We start from the raw sequence: 18,738 nt of genomic DNA, 5'->3' as shown, positions 1-18,738 counted from the left end.
ACTGGCTGGTTATTAGTTCTGGAAATTTGATTTTAAACCTGAAGTATGGACTTATACTGTTTTACCGACCTATTGTTTTTGTTATTCCAATATACACCATGTAGTTGCGATTTATTTATATAAGTACAAAAACTTAAAGCAATAAACCATTTATATCGTAGAAGACATTTACAATTATAAAATGCAATTAGATTGAGGAAGGAGATCTGGTGCAGTGACACAAGTCGTTCCCTAGAATCATAATTTCTCGGGTTTGATCCTCGTCAATGGGACTTATGTACCATTTTATTTGCCTTCGCTATTTCTATTCTTGTAATAAGCCATAGATCTCGCTTATAATCGAAAAAATGCAATTAGATTCTCTAAAAAAATGCAATAATTAAACTCTAAAAGCGGATTTTATAATTAATATATGAATAATACAAAAAAAAATATTCAATGGGATTTTAGCATAACTTATATAAAAATAATAATCAATTCATAATATATAGAACTACAACAAATTATCACATGCCACTAATTTTATTAACTTATTGTCATGTAAAAAAAATTAAAGGGAAAATAGCTTGAAAAATCAATTACTTTCATGAAATTTCTCGATCTACCAATTTTTAAAATTTTGGCATGAAAAATCACAACGTTTACCTATGTTTCCCTAATTTACCAATCCATTAATTGGGCCTTCAAAACTGCTGACATGGCCGTCAACGGTGCTGATGTGGCAAACGATTGCCTTACGTGGATGGCATGACACAAGTTTTTTAACCTAAAAAATCACACAGTTTGCTTATTTTTCCTCCATCTACCAAAATATCAATTACTTTCTATCATCTACCAAAACATCAATAACTTTGAGAAATCACATAGTTTGCTTATATTCCATCATCTACCAAAATATGACTTCTTTGAATGATTATAAGTTTGAATTAGGGACCTTAATATATATGTTGATTTGAATGGTAAAAGAATTTTTAACAGAAAAAAGTGTTAGAACAGTTACAAGTTTTTGTCATTTGCAATCAAAAGAATATTCATTTAGACATATTATACTGCAAAGACGATAACCATGCCAAAATAACTATTCCATTAGAACTTATGCACACCAATATCTATAAAATTTTAGCATGGTTAAACTTGTTGGACATCATGACTGATTATTTTAGCATGGTTAAACTTATTTTGGCATGGTTCATGTAGATATTGACTTTTGGGACCGATTGTTATTAAATTTTGATAATGCAAATATGATGAAAATGCCGAAGATAGAAATTCAACATATCTACATTATCAAAATATAATACATAAACTATAAGAATAAAATTGAAAAATCCTAAAATTCTGAAAAATTTTATGTGCGATAAAAAAATAGTTGAAGAACTCACCTTCAAAAATCTAACTGTGGATGTATCTAAAATTAAACTACATACATGCGAGAAAATAACAATCACTACAGATATCTATATCTATAGGCTTTAAAAATAAAACTAAATTCATTTTTTAAAAAAATAAAAAAATTCGAGAAAATAACGGCCGATTCACTAATCCATATATATTTATTTTTAAAATTTAAATTAAAAATTAATAAAGAAAACTCAGAAAATCGATAAAATAATGAATAGTTCCACAAATCTATATCTATATATTTCTAAAATTTTAAATTTATAATTTAGAAAAAACTCAAAAGATCGAGAAAATTTCATTCAGAAACGAAGTGTTTTGGGACATTTGGCACGACCTACTTTTATTCTGCTTTCACATATATACAGATAGAAACTTAGAAATATTATACTGTAAAGACAATAACCATGATAAAATAACATTTCCAACAGAATTTGTGTTCAACAAGTTAAACTATGCTAAAATTTTATAGATGCTAGTGTGCACAATTTTTGTTGGAAAGGTTATTTCGGTATGGTTATTGTCTTGATAATATAATATGTCTAAGTTCCTATATTATTTAATGTGATATCAGATATGGATTTTCTTTTATTTTCCAAATGACAAACTCGTAACTGTTCTAACACTTCTTCTCTGGTAAAAATTCTTTTAACATTCAAATGAACAGACATATATATAAGTTTCTTATTCAAATTTATAATCATTCCAAAAAGTCATATTTTGGTAGATGTGATTTTTGAAAGAAGTCGTATTTTGGTAGATGAGGGAACATAAGCGGACTATGTGATTTCTTAGAGTTATTGATATTTTGGTAGATGAAGGAAAATTTATTGATATTTTGGTAGATAAGGAAAAAAAGGTAAATTGTGTGATTTTGTAGGTGAAAAAGTTTATGACATACCATTGCCATCTACGTAGACAACCGTCTTCCACATCATTGTCGTTAATGGCCACGTCAACAATTTCGACGACTCAATTAACGGATTGGTAGATCAGGGAAATGGAGGTAAACGTTGTGGTTTTTCAAGCCAAAATTTTAAAAATTGGTAGATCAAGAAATTTCATTTAAGTAATTGATTTTTCAGGCTATTTTTCCCATATTAAAATATATGAAAATAAGGAAAAAAAAATGTATAAGTGAAGTTTGTAAGAGAAGTTCATGACCTGCATATTTGTCAGAAATCCCTTTAACATATGGACGATTTTACATGCAATGCATAGAACATTTAGTTGCGAAATAGTTATTGAACAAACCAGATTAGCCAACTTTCATAATGATTTTAATTTGAAAAGCAAAACTATTTATTGAAAATATTAATTATTTTTAAGAAGCATATTATTTGCAAAAAAAATCAAATAGTTATTATAAAAATATTTAGGGTAAAGTGCACTAACCTCCCTTAAGGTTTGGGGAAATGGCACTTAGCCCATTTGTTGAAAAATAGACACTTAACCCCATTTGACTTATTTGACCAAGCTATTATTTTAGGAAAAAAAATATTAATTGGGTTCACAACTTAATAATCTTTCTTTTCAAGACCATACATTTACTTTTTCTTGAATAAAGCAACCACATTAGATAAAATATTTTTATAAGACTTTCTTAATGTATTTTTGAATTTTAGAAATAAAAAATTTTAAAAATAAACATAAAATAAAATAAACTGGTCAAAGAGGGAGGAAAAAGGCCTCCAGTAACATTTCCTGGGGCGATGATCATTAAATGAAGCAAATTCAAATGACATTGAGTATAATACTTACCAAAATAGAAACCAATTTCATATACAAATTCAAAGTCACGTAAAACAAATTTAGATATTTAGAAATCTTAAATTTATTTTGAAATTTAAAATTAGTTAAGGTCAGTCCCTATTGGATTTTTTCAGAAACCCTAGAACCGGATTAAGGTATGAAATCATCCAAAATTGAAATTGGGTAAGTAACTTGACAAATAATGTGGAGGGTGGTTCTTTAACAGACTCTATCTTTAGATTTTCGAATTGGATCGGGTCTCGGTTTTCGCCTCTTTTTTTCATCCCTAGTGCCCGACGGCAGGCCGATCCCCTTCCTTCTCTTTATTTATCCTCTCTAATCAAAGCTTTCAATTATTTTTATTTTTTACTCCTTAAGTAAAAATAAAATATAGAAATGATAAAAATCGTGTATAGACATTCTATGAAAGGGATTTTTACCATAGTTTATCTGTTTTGTCAAATTTATTTTATACTTTAAAAAGTGTCTAATATATCATATGGTTTATATTTTGCCCCAAATCTATCCCGGCGTTATATGCTACGTTAATGAAACGGTAGTAGGCTCCAAATCTATCCCATGGTTTTAATTTTTTTTCTCAAATCTATCTTATGGTTTTAATTTTTTTCTCAAATCTATCCCGAATAAAAAGGGCTACAGTGGCAAGGCCGTTAAATGTTGACGGAGATATAACGGCGGGATATATTTGAAGAAAAATGTAAACCGTGTAATATATTAGATACTTTTTTAAAGCATATGATAGATTTGACAAAACGCGTAAACCATAGGCTGTATGAGGTAAAAACCTCTTCATGAAATGTGAACCTTATTTAGTAAAAAAAAATAAATGTATGGACTGAAAAAGAAAAAACTAAGAAATAAGACCCTAATAAGTAATGATAATTTGGTCAACTAAGTCAAATGGAGCTAAGTTCAACAAATGGTATTTCTTCAACCTCAAGGGAGGTTATTGCATTTTACCCAAATATTTAAATGTAAAGATACAAAATCAGTTTTTCCTATATAATTTATTCAAAAAGAGATTATCACAAATTACTAATTTCATAAACATACGGTAATATGAAAATGTATAAATAATAATTGATAAGGATGCACAGAATATTAAGTTAAAAAAATGGAAAATAAAGGTTATGTAAAAGATATCTAACTGATTATTGATATGCGATAAATTTTTGTCATGCATTAACAATTAAATAAGTATAATAACATATTAAATAAGACAAATGGTTGCAAAATTATTTTAAAAATTAATCTAACTTTTACTAAATATTAATTATTTAAGTTTGCAATTAATTATTGAAAATTCTTAGTTTTCAATGATAAATTTTGATTTTCTTAACTATACATGAGAATAATTTCTATGACAAATATCAATGAATATATGAAAAATAAACATGTGTAACACATGGGATAGAGGACTAGTAAACAGAATTCCTAACTATAACCCAAAAAAAAAAAAGGAATTCCTAACTTAGACCGTACAGTGTTTAACTGTTCAACTCTTAATTTTCTCTTTTATTAATCAATGCTTCGAGCACAAACAGAAAATGTGCACAAATAATTTAACTCTGTTCATATCAATGTGTAGGTTAAAGTTTTTTATTTTTCCTGTAACACAGGTCCGAAGCCCAAAAGTCGATGGAACTGCATTACGACTAGCCTCGATTTGGAGTTGTGCCCAAGTTCATATGTGGTCCAAACTTCTTATCCCCGTGAAAAAAAGAAAGGCAGGAAAGTTCTTTGCGTATAACTAAGCAAATAGCTGGCTTAAGTCAATAATATTAATGAAGGAAAATATATTAACACATTCACCGAAAAAGAATTATAATAATACCGTATCTCGTAATTAATAGCTTTTCATTAATTATATATCGGGCGGGGGAAAAAAGGGGTATTATTTCTTCCTCAACTAATGCTTATCTGTCCAAATGTGTTATCTGTAAAATATCCACTTAGGCTTACACGGACTTGAGCTCATCTGCAACCCAAAAGCTTAAGCTGATAGGTTACTGGACTCAAGTCTCATATAAGCTTGTGGTTTCTTTCTCAATTTTTCGATATGGGACAACATATCTCAACACCCGCCCTCACGTGGTAACGTGTGGTCCAACACGCGCCACGTGCCTTAAACACTCGCCCTTAACAACTGACCTGAGCCGGGCATCCTCTTCCGTGCTCGGGCAAGGGGGGACAAATACCAAACTAACCTCGAGCTCCACACTCGGGTCTAACTAGAGGTGCACCTTTAGCTACCTCGGAACTGGACTGGACCACTCTTGGGCCTGATTAACATGAGGCGCACTCTTGGCTACCTCGAAATAGAATCTGGCGTGGTGTGAACCCACATGAGCGCGCGGAAGCATAACCCGCTCTGATACCATGTAAAATATCCACTTGGGCCTACACGGACTTGAGCTCATTTGCAACCTAAAAGCTTAAGCTGATAGGTTACTGGACTCAAGTCTCATATAAGCTTGTGGTTTCTTTCTCAATTTTTCGATGTGGGACAACATATCTCAACATTATCTATAATAAATGCGCGAATTATTTTTACTCTGAGTTCCGCTCTGTTTCTTTTAATCTTTCGATGCTTGAGTCAGAGGCCCCCTTTAGGTATCGACTAGTCAGGTAGCCTTGTGCGTTGCACGGGCGTTTTTTTATCAATCTTTTGTAAATTAAATTTATGAACATTTATGATATTAAAAATGACAAAGAATATGAAGAAAACTTGGAAGAAAAGATGTGCAAGTGATAAGATATCACGAGAGTGCGTTCATAATGAGAGGATTTTGATTTAATTATTTATAGATGAAGATAAAAAAAAATTAGTTAATTACCTCTATCTTAATAAGATAATTAATACTTAGATGGACTTAATCTGAAATTGTTACATATATTAATTTGTTTATGTGCATTCCTTCAAATTTCTATCTTTATTTTTTAATTAATATAAATTTAATTAATTTTTTTTGTCTAATATTGCTTGAACGGGAAGAATTCATTAAGGAAGTGGACTTTAAGGGACGAATACATTAATGAGATAGACTCGAAATATTGATCGAAGAGGAGCTGAGGAATGATTTAAAATGGGGAAAAAGATATTTTTGATCCTATAAATTTGACATTCAGTCAATTTTGATCCTAAAAGATTTAAAACTTCCGAATCAATCCAATACATTTACTCCGTGAGATAATTTCGGTGCTATAAATTTTGAAAAAGATAATTTTGGCCCTATAAGTTTTGAAAAAGAGAGACAGTTTTGATCTTATAAGTTACGAAATAAACCAAAATTGACTTATGAATCAAATGTATAGGACTAATTCGATACTTTTAAAATTTAGTGGATCAAAATTAATCGAAGAATAAATCTATAGGATAAAAATGACTTTTTTCCCATTTAAAAAGCACAGTGGCGAGTCCTCATTAAGAGGAGTGAAATTGTTATTATATATTACTGGTGCCAGAGGCAAGGAAGCGGATGGTGCTGGTAACACCGACGCAGGGGCAAAAAGGTGGAATCAGTTACAAACAGACTTCTAAAAGATTCGTTTGAGAAAGACGTTTTCTTATTAATTATTTTTTGAGCACAAAAGCTAAAAACAAAATGAAGGTCGAAAGCTAAATGCAAGAAAATGAAGGATCCATTATTTAAATGCTCCGAAAGTTCTCAAAATGTTAATGTAGCACATTTTGGTTACATGAATCAATGTACCCTATTAACCTCAAGGGGTTTGGCCTAGTGGTTAATGGGCATCCAATTTGCCCCGAGACCCGGGTTCAAATCTCTTTGGGGCCACCAGAACGCTTTTGGCGTGATTACCCGCTTCGTGCGTCGCCGGGAGTTCACGGAGTCCCGGGGATTAATCGGGCGAAGTCTGAACACTCCGGGTCAGCAAAAAAAAAAAGAAAAGAATCAATGTACCTTATTGCACGATATCGAGAAGTCAAAATTAAAATACTTATAACATAATAAATTTATGTGCATTCCTTCAAATTTCTATCTTTATTTTTTAATTAATATAGATGTAATTAATTTTTTGTTTAATATTACTTGAACGGGAAGAATTTATTAAGGAAGTGGATTTATAGGACGAATATATTAATGAGATAGACTCGAGATATTGATAGAAGAGAAGTTTTAGGAATAATTTAAAAAGCTTAGTGGTGAGTCCTCATTGGGAGGAGTGCAAATTAATATTATATATGCCAACAAGAATTGATTTAGCTTTTCAAGACTTATTTCTCTCAAGGAAGATTTATGAATAGAGAAAGTCTTTGATTATGAGAGTTTTATCCGTAATAGACCGACTAGGCTCGAATTAGATTAATTATGGCATGTCTGGCTTCTGAATGTACACGCTGAAAAAAATTAATATTATATATTGCTAGCACAGGAGGCAAGGAGAAGAACGGTGGCGGCAGCACCGGTGTTGGAGCAAAAAGGCAGAATCAGTTACAGACGGACCCCCCATAAATTTGTTTGACGTTTTCTTTTTATTTATTTTTTGGGCATAAAAAAGCTAAATACAAGAAAATGAAAGTCGAAAGCTAAATGCAAGAAAATGAAGGGTCCATTGCTCAAATTCTTCGAAAGTTCTCAAAATGTTGATGTGGCGCATTTTGGTTACATGAATTGAGGCACCATATTACACGATATTGGGGAGTGAAAATTAAATACATACAATAGATTAGCCGCTTCACCCGCACTTTACGGGTTATTGTTTGACTATATATTTTATTTTATTTTATTATACATCATTAGATAATAATTCTATTATATTGTGCATGTGATAAATTGATATTATGAATTAATTTATGTTATGTTATTTTTTTCTTTTTGAGGATTATCATGGTTTTATTAATGTGGTTGTTTAATATACGTTGTGGGTTAATAATTTTAAACAATGTGATAAATGAAAATACTTAATTAATGTCATGGATATACAAAGGGTTAGGTCATGAGGAGTTAAGGTTTTGAAGATTGGAGTGACGACATTAATCATCTCTCCCTATTTTGTAATTATATATTATATATAGATACTACCATAAAAGGAGAATGAAAATTTTGATCTAACATTAGTTTTTATAAATTACATAAGATGTAATGTTATATATGTAAATTCCATTTTTAATATCTCTTGCAATTCAACATCTTTTCTTCCTTAAATTTCTCTCACCTTTTCCCTCTTTTTCGTCTTACTTTTCCCAAATAAACCTACGCTTTTTTGGGCAAGCATTTTCATCTTTGTTCTAACTAGTTATGTAGCCTGCGCGTTGCGTGGTCATTGCATTTTAGATTTTTAACTAAACTTAAAAAAAAATGAAACTCATGAATATTGATAGTATATAAAGTTAGAATAGAAATTGAAGAGTCGTGGGATAATCGTTCATGTTAAACATAAAAAAAATTTCGATCATTGCAAGAAATTAATATAAAGGATCCTCACAGCGAATTTGAAGGCAGATTATGTAATTAGTTTTAATTTTTATATAAAGCTAATCATATCTAATTTTATTCTCTAAAAAAATGATTCATATAAAAGAATCCTTAAAATTTTATGCATCAAAATAAATATAAGTTTTCAAAATAAGTCCATGCTCTAAAATATTCAAAAAAGATGTCGTCTGCAGGTTATATGCTCTTATTTGTATTGTAGCAGTTAAAGTATATATAATATGTATATTAGTTTTTCAATCATAATATCTATAAATATTATTATATTATAATCATTAATCGGAAGAAGTTAATTTCAGATTATTTTATTATATATTATTATGATACTAATTTAAAAAATAAAGCAATTTATATGATAAATGGTTTAATTAGGCAAACATGTTTGATTTTCAATCGAAAATACTTTATATTCATTTGAGATAGAAGAATTATAGGTAATTTTATCATAATTATATTTTATATACTTTATTTTAAGATCTTAAATCACACGTATAATTTTTATTTTTTATTACAACAATTGAAATACGAATTTGTCAAAACAAATTCTTCAATTAAAAAATTCTTCTTTTCAGAATATTTTAGTATGCTATTTATTAATATGACCATATATTAAAATTATCCTAGATATTTACATAACGCATTAATATACGGCATGCAAAGGAACGATTCACCATAAGGCACGAAATTGCTCAAAAAGTTTATGTGGAAGGCTCTTGTTGAACGAATGAAAACCTTACATTGCTTGATACCGAGGGGTTTAAATTAATAACCTATACGTATATATTGAATTTATTTAATTAAAAATTTCCTAATATGAAGGTTAAGGAAAGACATTTTATAATTCATTATAAATAAAAAATAAAAAAATTTGTTTACCTCTAATCTTAATTTATAAAAGAATCCACCCAATAAGAAACATTAAGAAAGGAAGAAAAGAAAAAGAAACTTGTGTTTGAGTCAACCACGATCTCTATATTATTTTTTCTTCCACAAACAAGGTGGATTTGTCGAATAATATTTTTTTCCTGCCTATAAAATTGTTAATTAATTATTTTTCTCAAAGAATTCCCTTTTCATTAAGAGGTTTAATATATATATATATATATATTGTTTTCGCCCATGTGAGTCCATTGAAGGGTGGGAGGACAACTTCTGGCTTTACGTTATAATTTCACACATAAATTATATAAAATAAAATAAATTAATAGATTACATATAAAATTATGTGATTTATCTATTTTATCGAGAAAAACCAAACGTCTCTAATTTGAAAAATAAAATCACACAATCTCATATTTTTCCCAGTCAAGCTAATTTGTGATTTTCTGAAGTTTAAGTGAGATTTAGGGTCGGCATTAAAAATACTATACATATATTAATGTAATTTTTTGGTAAATTTTATCGCCTCTTTCGCACGCGAACGATTAAAAATTCTTTTCCCTCCTCTTTGCAACTCAGTGTGCTTATCAGAGAGAGGCAGTCGGCCATACCAGTTTTACTGAAGTCAGAGATCTGCGTTGCGCAAGGGAAGACGAGGTAGCCAATCGAAGATCTGCGACTTTAGGGCTTGCGACAAGAACACTTACACTACTGAGAAGAACAATGAAAATCAATACAAATCAAAGACCTAATCGAACAGTGACGTGTTTTTGTTACAAATCCCATTAATGTTGTGAGTCTCTGTTGGAGCTATGTTTCTTTGAACTCGAGTTGCCCCTAATCCTTCGGTCACAAACCTCCAAGTAAATTTGGCTGATTGCTTCTTCAATGAGAAGACTATTTAATCGTTTTCATGGGAAACAGGCAACGAAAGATCGAATTACAAGTTAATTAGAGCTACCGAATAATCTTATATAATTGAGAGTTCAACGTCACGTTCATAATTTATTTAGTTCGGTCCCAAATCTCTCTTAAATTTTGAAAAATGACTAATTGACTAGATTTGCCAAAAAAAATACGGAATCTTTTCCCGGTGGAATGGGTAAACATGATTTTATATCTAATAATTAAACCCATGATAAAAAAAAGTTTTGGAGCCGATTCAGGCCCATATCCGGTCACGATGTTACTCATCAGTCATCCTCATCTCCAATATAACACCCGATCATGAGTCAGCCAGCATTTACGGAAGGAGAGTACGACGGCAGTAAGGTGACTATGTTAGGGCGGAACATAGTGTTCACGGAGCCAAGGAGTTGCCGGTGGTTGGTGGAGCGGTGTTTTCCGGTTTGCAATACTTGCAGTCAAAATAATTCTTTCAATACTTGTAGTCAAATAGATTCGTGCAATCACGGGGAAGTACCTCATTTCATACCTTATTATCTCATGGACAGGGCCAAACCGACGTTGGAACGAGATTAGTCTTGATCACTATGCTGAGGACGCGTGACCGGATATTCTAATGTGGTAAAGTTCATCAATTGATAATTCTCAGTGGGGTCGAGCCACCCGGATCATCGCCCTTACTTTAAACCAATTAACTTGTTATATCTAGGTTGCTGGTCGAATAAGTTATCAGTACGATACGATGAACCAGAGCTAAGCCTTGCTGCCACGGACGTAATTTGGCTCCCTATCCCCAAGACACCCCGTATATTTCTTTGATCTCATCCCAGGATGATTTGCCATTCCCGTTCGCACAGCCGAACATAACATTAGATATGGTCACAGAACCGTCGTCGGATGTTTTGAACATCGTCAACTGTACCTAATTAGCTAGTTCTCCTCTCGAAGATGGCCCCTCAAATACGTTCGGGATTACATGTGCTGACCCGATGACCCACACTGACCACTTGAGACGTTCTTGCAATAGGCCACGATGGTCCTGAATTTTTATAGTTGAAATTAATCCTTATTTATTCAGGCGTTAACTTGGCTTTAATCTTAATTTATTTTCAGTAAATTTTGAACCACCGTACTGCCTGCAAAATTCGCCAACTGAAAACTCAATTACCACTGAAGTTCCTCGTGTTTACACATTACCAAACTAATTGCTACAAATTACATATCTATTTGGTGGAAAGTAATTATATTATTTTTTGTACATCAAACTAAAAACTATATTATTTTCTATAAGTAAACAAATTGCACTTATGGGAACGTTTGGATTGAAAGAAAGTTCCAAGTTTTCTAAGAAAATCTCCACTTTTCCACTCATTTTGATACGTAAATCTCCACTTTTCCACTCACTTTAATAAGTTTGGAAAATCTTAACCGTGAAAAGCATTTCGCGGTTAAAATTTTCCGGCCATAGATAGTAAAGACGTTCCCTACGTGACACAAAGTATTGTCACAATACCATCGCAGACCCAATGTATTAACTCTTTCATGATTAAATATGATATTATTAATTACTCACTTTTTAAATAATTCATTACACTTGCCAGATATACTAATGCCATTTCTTCTTATGTATCTGAAAATTATTCTATAGTTAAAATTTTCCTAACAATACAATCCTACAAAAACTCGGATCAAATGGCCCCTATATGTCCAGTGCACGTGTGTTATTTATTATCTTCGATATAAAATGCGCGAAATATTATTACGCTAAGTTTCTTTTCCTTTTCTCTCGACACTCGGGCCACGGGCTGGCTTTCGTTATTCAAAAATTTAAAAGAGGAAGGAAAAGAAAAATAAATATGCAAGTGTTTGAGTCAACTACGTCAATTACGAACTCCATGTTATTTGTTTTTCCGAACCAAGGAAGATTTGTCGTGTGCATGATCTTTTTCTTGCTTTTTTGCTTTTTACATTTAAAGTCGTAAACTGATTTTTCTAAAGAATTTCTCTCATGTAGAAGTCATAGAACATATTATTATTTTTGGAGTGTAATTTGATATTTTAAAGTCTAAAAATTATGACTAATTAATGTAGTTCGAGCTGAAGCAACCACTCCGAGATAAAATTTCATAGTGTGAATTTTCTCTATTCTTCTGTTCGAGTCAACTACGAACTCTATATTACTTTTTTTTTCTGCAACCTTATGCATGACTTTTTTTTCTTGCTTTTTCGTTTTTTACCAATGAAGTAGTAAGTTATTTTTCTAAATAATTCCTCGAACTGAAAAGTCATAGAACTTTTTTTTTGGTGTACACTATAATATCTAAACCTCAAAAATCTCGACTAATTCAGTTTATTTTGGGTCGGCCTATTAAAGGGTAACACTTTCATAATATGGATTTTCTGCATTCACAAGACTCGAATCCGAGATCTTGTTTAAGGGAAATAAGTATCAAATCACTTGAACTAACCCAAATTGATGCAGAATATGTGATTTTCGGCCATGGGGTCATCTCAAAAAGAACACGCAAACACAAAAAAAATATATGTTATCCACTTCACACAAAAATATAAAATAATAAGGTTGTAGGACCGATTCTGGCCTATATATGCGCACGATGTTACTTATCACTCATTCACATCGCCAATATAATTAGACAGCAGTGACACATATTATATACCATATCAAAGAAGAATTTGTATCACGAGCTCCATGGCCATGTCCCTAGCAAAACTCTCACTCTTTGCCATGCTGTTCTTCTCCTCCACTCTCCTTATTGCGAAATCTGATTACGCGGAAATCTTGTTGCCCGAAGAACTCGGGCTCAAAACCAGGAAGCTCACCCACCTGCACTTCTACTTGCACGAGAACATTACGGGACCCTTCCCTAATGTCATACGGGTCGCTCAGGCCGAGACAACTGACAAGTCCCCATTCTCGTTCGGGGCCGTGAACGTGGTCGATGACCCGATCCTTGTGGGGCCGGATCGAAGCTCGAAGCAGATCGGGAGAGCCCAGGCGGTGATGGCATTCGCATCTCAGAACGACTTTGCGGTGCTAATGGCCATCAACCTAGCATTCACGGAAGGAAAGTACAACGGCAGTACTGTTACCATATTGGGGCGGAACATGGTGTTCACGGAACTAAGGGAGTTGCCGGTGGTCGGGGGGAGTGGTGTTTTCCGGTTTGCCACAGGTTACGTTAAGACAAGCACCCACTTCATGGACCTCAAAGCCGGGATCGTCGTTCTCGAGTATGATGTTTATGTATTCCATTTCTGAAATTTCTAAACAAAGATTTGCTTGGCTTGTGTTTGCTTTAATGTTCTTCCTAAATGTGAGAGGGAATGTTCATCCTGTTTGAGAGTTAGTGATGAGAGTGCTATCGCTGCATTAAGCTTGTTTATTTTGAGTTGATCTAAAAGTCGTGTACGTGTACGAAAAGGAAGTGTAGTGCAGTCTTAAACGTACTTACCTCGAATTAAGAGGTCTTGTTCTACTTGCAAATGCAAATTCTCCAATCTCTTTATTTACCTTTTCATTTTGTTTCTCTCTTTTTTTTTTTTAAAGCTCATAATATATAGGTAGGTCTCCCTTTACTAAACAGCGTCAGAGCCTCCAAGTCGAGGCGCCTTTGGTCAGGCACATGCACCATGTGCACTTTCTAGCCCTTTGCAGCTGGTGAACTCCAGCCTCATTCCCTGCCACTGTGGAGGCCAACTGAGCCCCCCAAAACAGAAGATGAAGCTCAGTATCCCATGTCTAAAGAGAAGATGAAATTTTTGTAAAAAATTAAATCCTCGAGTATTCCAGGAGAATGGTACAGATACTAGTTCGATGATGTAGAATATAAACATTAGAAGTGAGCTCTTTCAAGGGGTCCTGTAAGAAGTCAAGCAACAGTGTGCATATCTCCAACTCCAACGAAATTGATGTCATATCTCCAACGAAATCGGATGACCGACGGAAATTCAGATCTTAAAATCTAATTGGGCATCAAACGAAATGCTACTGTAGTAATTCAGTAGTCAAGTATCGTGGCCACAGACAACGCCAATTTCAGGAGCAACTTGTCGTCGCGTCACATGCTAAGTTCATGAAAGGAAATTCAAAGGAGAAGCAATTGAAGCTCCTCTCAAAGATTTGGACAGTTGAGGCAAATGCAATATCAGATGTACTCATGTACAAAGTAACGTGCTTAACTGTAAGAATATAGCATCACCGTAAAATGGTAAATCGTTTATACAGACGGAAGCTGTGCCTTCTTCAATGGTTTACTTCTCCTTCATTGAAATCCAGAAAATGAATGATGACTGAACTTTATCGCATTCACCTCTGCCCAATTTATGATGCAAAACAGAGTAAATTATTACTTTTCTGCATGAGGGATTTGTGTAAAGAAAATAGAATTCGACAAAAGAATAGGGAATAAAACTTGATTGGCATACAAAGATCAACAATTTCAAATGATAGTGAAAACTAAACAGAAACTCAATATGTCATCAGAACAGTTCACCCGAAAAAGAAGGGAAGGTAAAAGGTTCCGAGCTTAACAATGCACGATACCGAGGAGTCTAAATTAATAACCTATACATATATATTGAATTTATTTAATTAGAAATTTCCTAATGTGAAGGTTAAGGAAACACATTTTATAATTCATTATAAAAAAAAAATTTGTTTACCTCTAATCTAAATTTACAAAAGAATCCACCCAATAAGAAACATTAAGAAAGGAAGAAAAGAAAAAGAAACTTGTGTTTGAGTCAACCACGGTCTCTATATTATTTTTTCTTCCACAAACAAAGCGGATTTGTCGCATAATTATTTTTTCCTGCATTTAAAATCGTTAATTAATTATTTTTCTCAAAGAATTCCCTTTTCATTAAGAGGTTTAAAAAAATATATTGTTTTCGCCCATGTGAGTCCATTGAAGGGGGGAAATTTATTCTACTCTTATGACACAGCTTCTTGCTTTCCGTTATCCATTTCAAACATAAATGATATAAAATAAAATAAAATAATAAATTATATATAAAATTATGTGATTTATCTATTTTATCGAGAAAACCAAACGTTTCAAATTTGAAAAATAAAATCACACAATCTCATATTTTTTCCAATCAAGCTAATTTGTCATTTTCTGAAGTTTAAGTGAGATTTAAGGGTCGGAATTAAAAATACCATAAATACATTAATATAATTATTTGGTAAATTTTATAGCACCTTTCGCACGCGAACGATTAAAAATTCTTTTCCCTCTTCTTTGCAACTCAGTGTGCTTATCAGAGAGACGCAGTCGGCCATACCAGTTTAATTGAAGTCACAGATCTGCGTTGCGCAAGGGAAGACGAGGTAGCCAATCGAAGACCTGCGACTTTAGGGCTTGCGACAAGAACACTTACACTACTGAGAAGAACAATGAAAATCAATAAAAATCAAAGACTTAATCGAACAGTGACGTGTTTTTGTTACAAATCTCATTAATGTTGTGAGTCTCTGTCGGGGCTATGTTACAATCCTTCGGTCACAAACCTCCAAGTAAATTTGGCTGATTGCTTCTTCAATGAGAAGACTATTTAATCGTTTGCATGGGAAACAGACAACGAAAGATCGAATTACAAGTTAACTAGAGCTACCGAATAATCTTATATAATTGAGAGTTTAACGTCACATTCATAATTTATTTAGTTCGGTCCCAAATCTCTCTTAAATTTTGAAAAATGACTAATTGACTTGATTTACAAAAAAAAAAACGGAATCTTTTCTGGGCAGAATGGGTAAACATGATTTTATATCTAATAATTAAACCCATGACAAAAAAAGTTTTGGAGCCGATTCACCCTTATATGGTCACGATGTTACTCATCAGTCATCGGCATCTCCAATATAACACACGATCATGAGTCAGCTGCCACATATGCAAAAAATAAAAGGGGTGGTAAGTGAAGTAGGAGATGTTGCTGGCATGTCACGAAACTACAGGGAATGAGCGTGGAATTTATCCATATCGCATTTACGGAAGGAGAGGACAACGGCAGTGCGGTGACTATGTTAGGGCGGAACATAGTGTTCACGAAGCCAGGAAGTTGCCGGTGGTTGGTGGGAGCGGTGTTTTCCGGTTTGCAATACTTGCAGTCAAAATAATTCTTTCAATACTTGTAGTCAAATAGATTCTTGCAATCACAGGGAAGTACCTCATTTCATACCTTATTATCTCATGGACAAGGCCAAACCGATGTTGGAACGAGATTAGTCTTGATCACTATGCTGAGGATGCGTGATCGGATATTCTAATGTGGTAAAGTTCATCAATTGATAATTCTCAGTGGGGTTGAGCCACCCGGATCATCGCCCTTACCTTAAACCAATTAACTTGTTATATCTCGGTTGCCGGTCAAATAAGTTATCAGTACGATACGATGAACCAGAGCTAAGCCTTGCTGCCACGGACGTAATTTGGCTCCCTATCCCCAAGACACCCCGTATATTTCTTTGATCTCATCCCAGGATGATTTGCCATTCCCGTTCGCACAGCCGAACATAACATTAGATATGGTCACAGAACCGTCGTCGGATGTTTTGAACATCGTCAACTGTACCTAATTAGCTAGTTCTCCTCTCGAAGATGGCCCCTCAAATACGTTCGGTATTACATTTGCTGACCCGATGACCCACACTAACCACTTGAGACGTTCTTGCAATAGGCCACAATGGTCCTGAATTTTTATAGTTGAAATTAATCCTTATTTATTCAGGCGTTAACTTGGCTTTAATCACAATTTATTTTCAATAAATTTTGAACCACCGTACTGCCTGCAAAATTCGCCAACTGAAAACTCAATTACCACTGAAGTTCCTCGTGTTTACAAATCACCAAACTAATTGCTACAAATTACATATCTATTTGGTGGAAAGTAATTATATTATTTCTTGTACATCAAACTAAAAACTATATTATTTTCTATAAGTAAACAAATTGCACTTATGGGAACGTTTGGATTGAAAGAAAGTTCCAAGTTTTCTAAGAAAATCTCCACTTTTCCACTCATTTTGATACGTAAATCTCCACTTTTCCACTCACTTTAATAAGTTTGGAAAATCTTAACCGTGAAAAGCATTTCTTTTCGCGGTTAAAATTTTCCGGCCATAGATAGTAAAGACGTTCCCTACGTGACACAAAGTATTGTCACAATACCATCGCAGACCCAATGTATTAACTCTTTCATGATTAAATATGATATTATTTTTAGTTTGAAAATAATTAATGAAAATTTTAATTACAAATAATTGAAAAATATTTACTCAAGTGAACTTATAATGATGCAGGTTCGTGGATTGCATCCGGGAGTCTCCCTCCATTACTCACTGCACAAGCTAGAGGTATGCTTAACTTTTGTTGTACTTAAATAGCAAATTCTGAATTGATTGTTTACGACCCTAGGTTAGTTGCCATTATGAATGAAATAATTGTGGAGAAGGAGGATGGGTTTTGAGGAAGGGTTGTAGCCTTCCCATTGTATTTGGTTATTCTTGTTGATTGTTGCGGAGTAATAAGGATACTATTATCGATGAATCGATCAAATTTTTTTTCGCTTTACCTGTATATGTTTTTGAAATACATATATTGCTAAATTCATGTTTCTAGATGAATATTCCACCATATCGAGAGCTTTTTTTCGGATGTTAAGTGTTATAATATTGATTAACGGATGTTGCATGTTCCAAAGACTTATTTGGACACATTTCCATCACCAGGACAACGTCAACAAACAAAGTCACTTACGGGAATTCTCCTAGGGATCAGGTGCGCAGGACACCCAGGGAGGGTATTGGTCCATCACCTACATGGGTCCTCATGCCACCGAAAGGCTAGTGGCCTGATGAGCCAGGGTTGTATAATGGGATGCTCTATCTCATTCCCGATTTCGGTGACAAGTACATAGTTTCTTTCCTTTGCGTGTTACCTTATAGCATGTGTTGTTAATGTACGTTGATTATCATAAATGAGATCAAGTAATAAATGATGTTCTCCTTGCAGGTTTATTGATTCGAGACAAGGTGTGAATAAGATTGTGGCGGTATTGGAGAGCAACATCAACTGCTTCTATCAGCCGAGCAAGCCCATCTATTCGTTTGGTAAAGTCCCAAAACCCCGATGTCAGATGATGTTCCAAGAATGAAAGGTAATTATGTATACTTTATATATATATATATATATATATATAGTATGTATTTCATTTAAAGTAGTTTAACTAGTTGTCATTTTTTCATAATGCAGAAATTATGTTTTTGAAATCCGATTCACGGGGAACATATCAGAAAGGC

General features: G+C 33.2%; 1 protein-coding gene across 1 annotated transcript; it reads left to right on the top strand.

Annotated features, from left to right (window-relative positions):
• Window positions 1–13,067: 13,067 nt before the first annotated feature.
• LOC116190288 (dirigent protein 22-like) lies at window positions 13,068–14,100 on the top strand. Its single transcript, XM_031519970.1, has one exon. It carries the CDS (start codon window positions 13,123–13,125, stop codon window positions 13,690–13,692), a length of 570 nt encoding a protein of 189 aa, XP_031375830.1. The 5' UTR covers window positions 13,068–13,122; the 3' UTR covers window positions 13,693–14,100.
• The last annotated feature ends 4,638 nt before the right edge of the window (window positions 14,101–18,738 follow it).

This window comes from Punica granatum, unplaced genomic scaffold (genome assembly GCF_007655135.1).
Source record: "Punica granatum isolate Tunisia-2019 unplaced genomic scaffold, ASM765513v2 Contig00414, whole genome shotgun sequence".
Classification (NCBI taxonomy): domain Eukaryota; kingdom Viridiplantae; phylum Streptophyta; class Magnoliopsida; order Myrtales; family Lythraceae; genus Punica; species Punica granatum.
This window is presented reverse-complemented; position numbering and strand designations above follow the sequence as displayed.

What these genes read in the sequence shown, in the direction of transcription:
- LOC116190288 (XM_031519970.1), top strand. Translation starts at nt 13,123, where the DNA reads ATGGCCATGTCCCTAGCAAAACTCTCACTCTTTGCCATGCTGTTCTTC.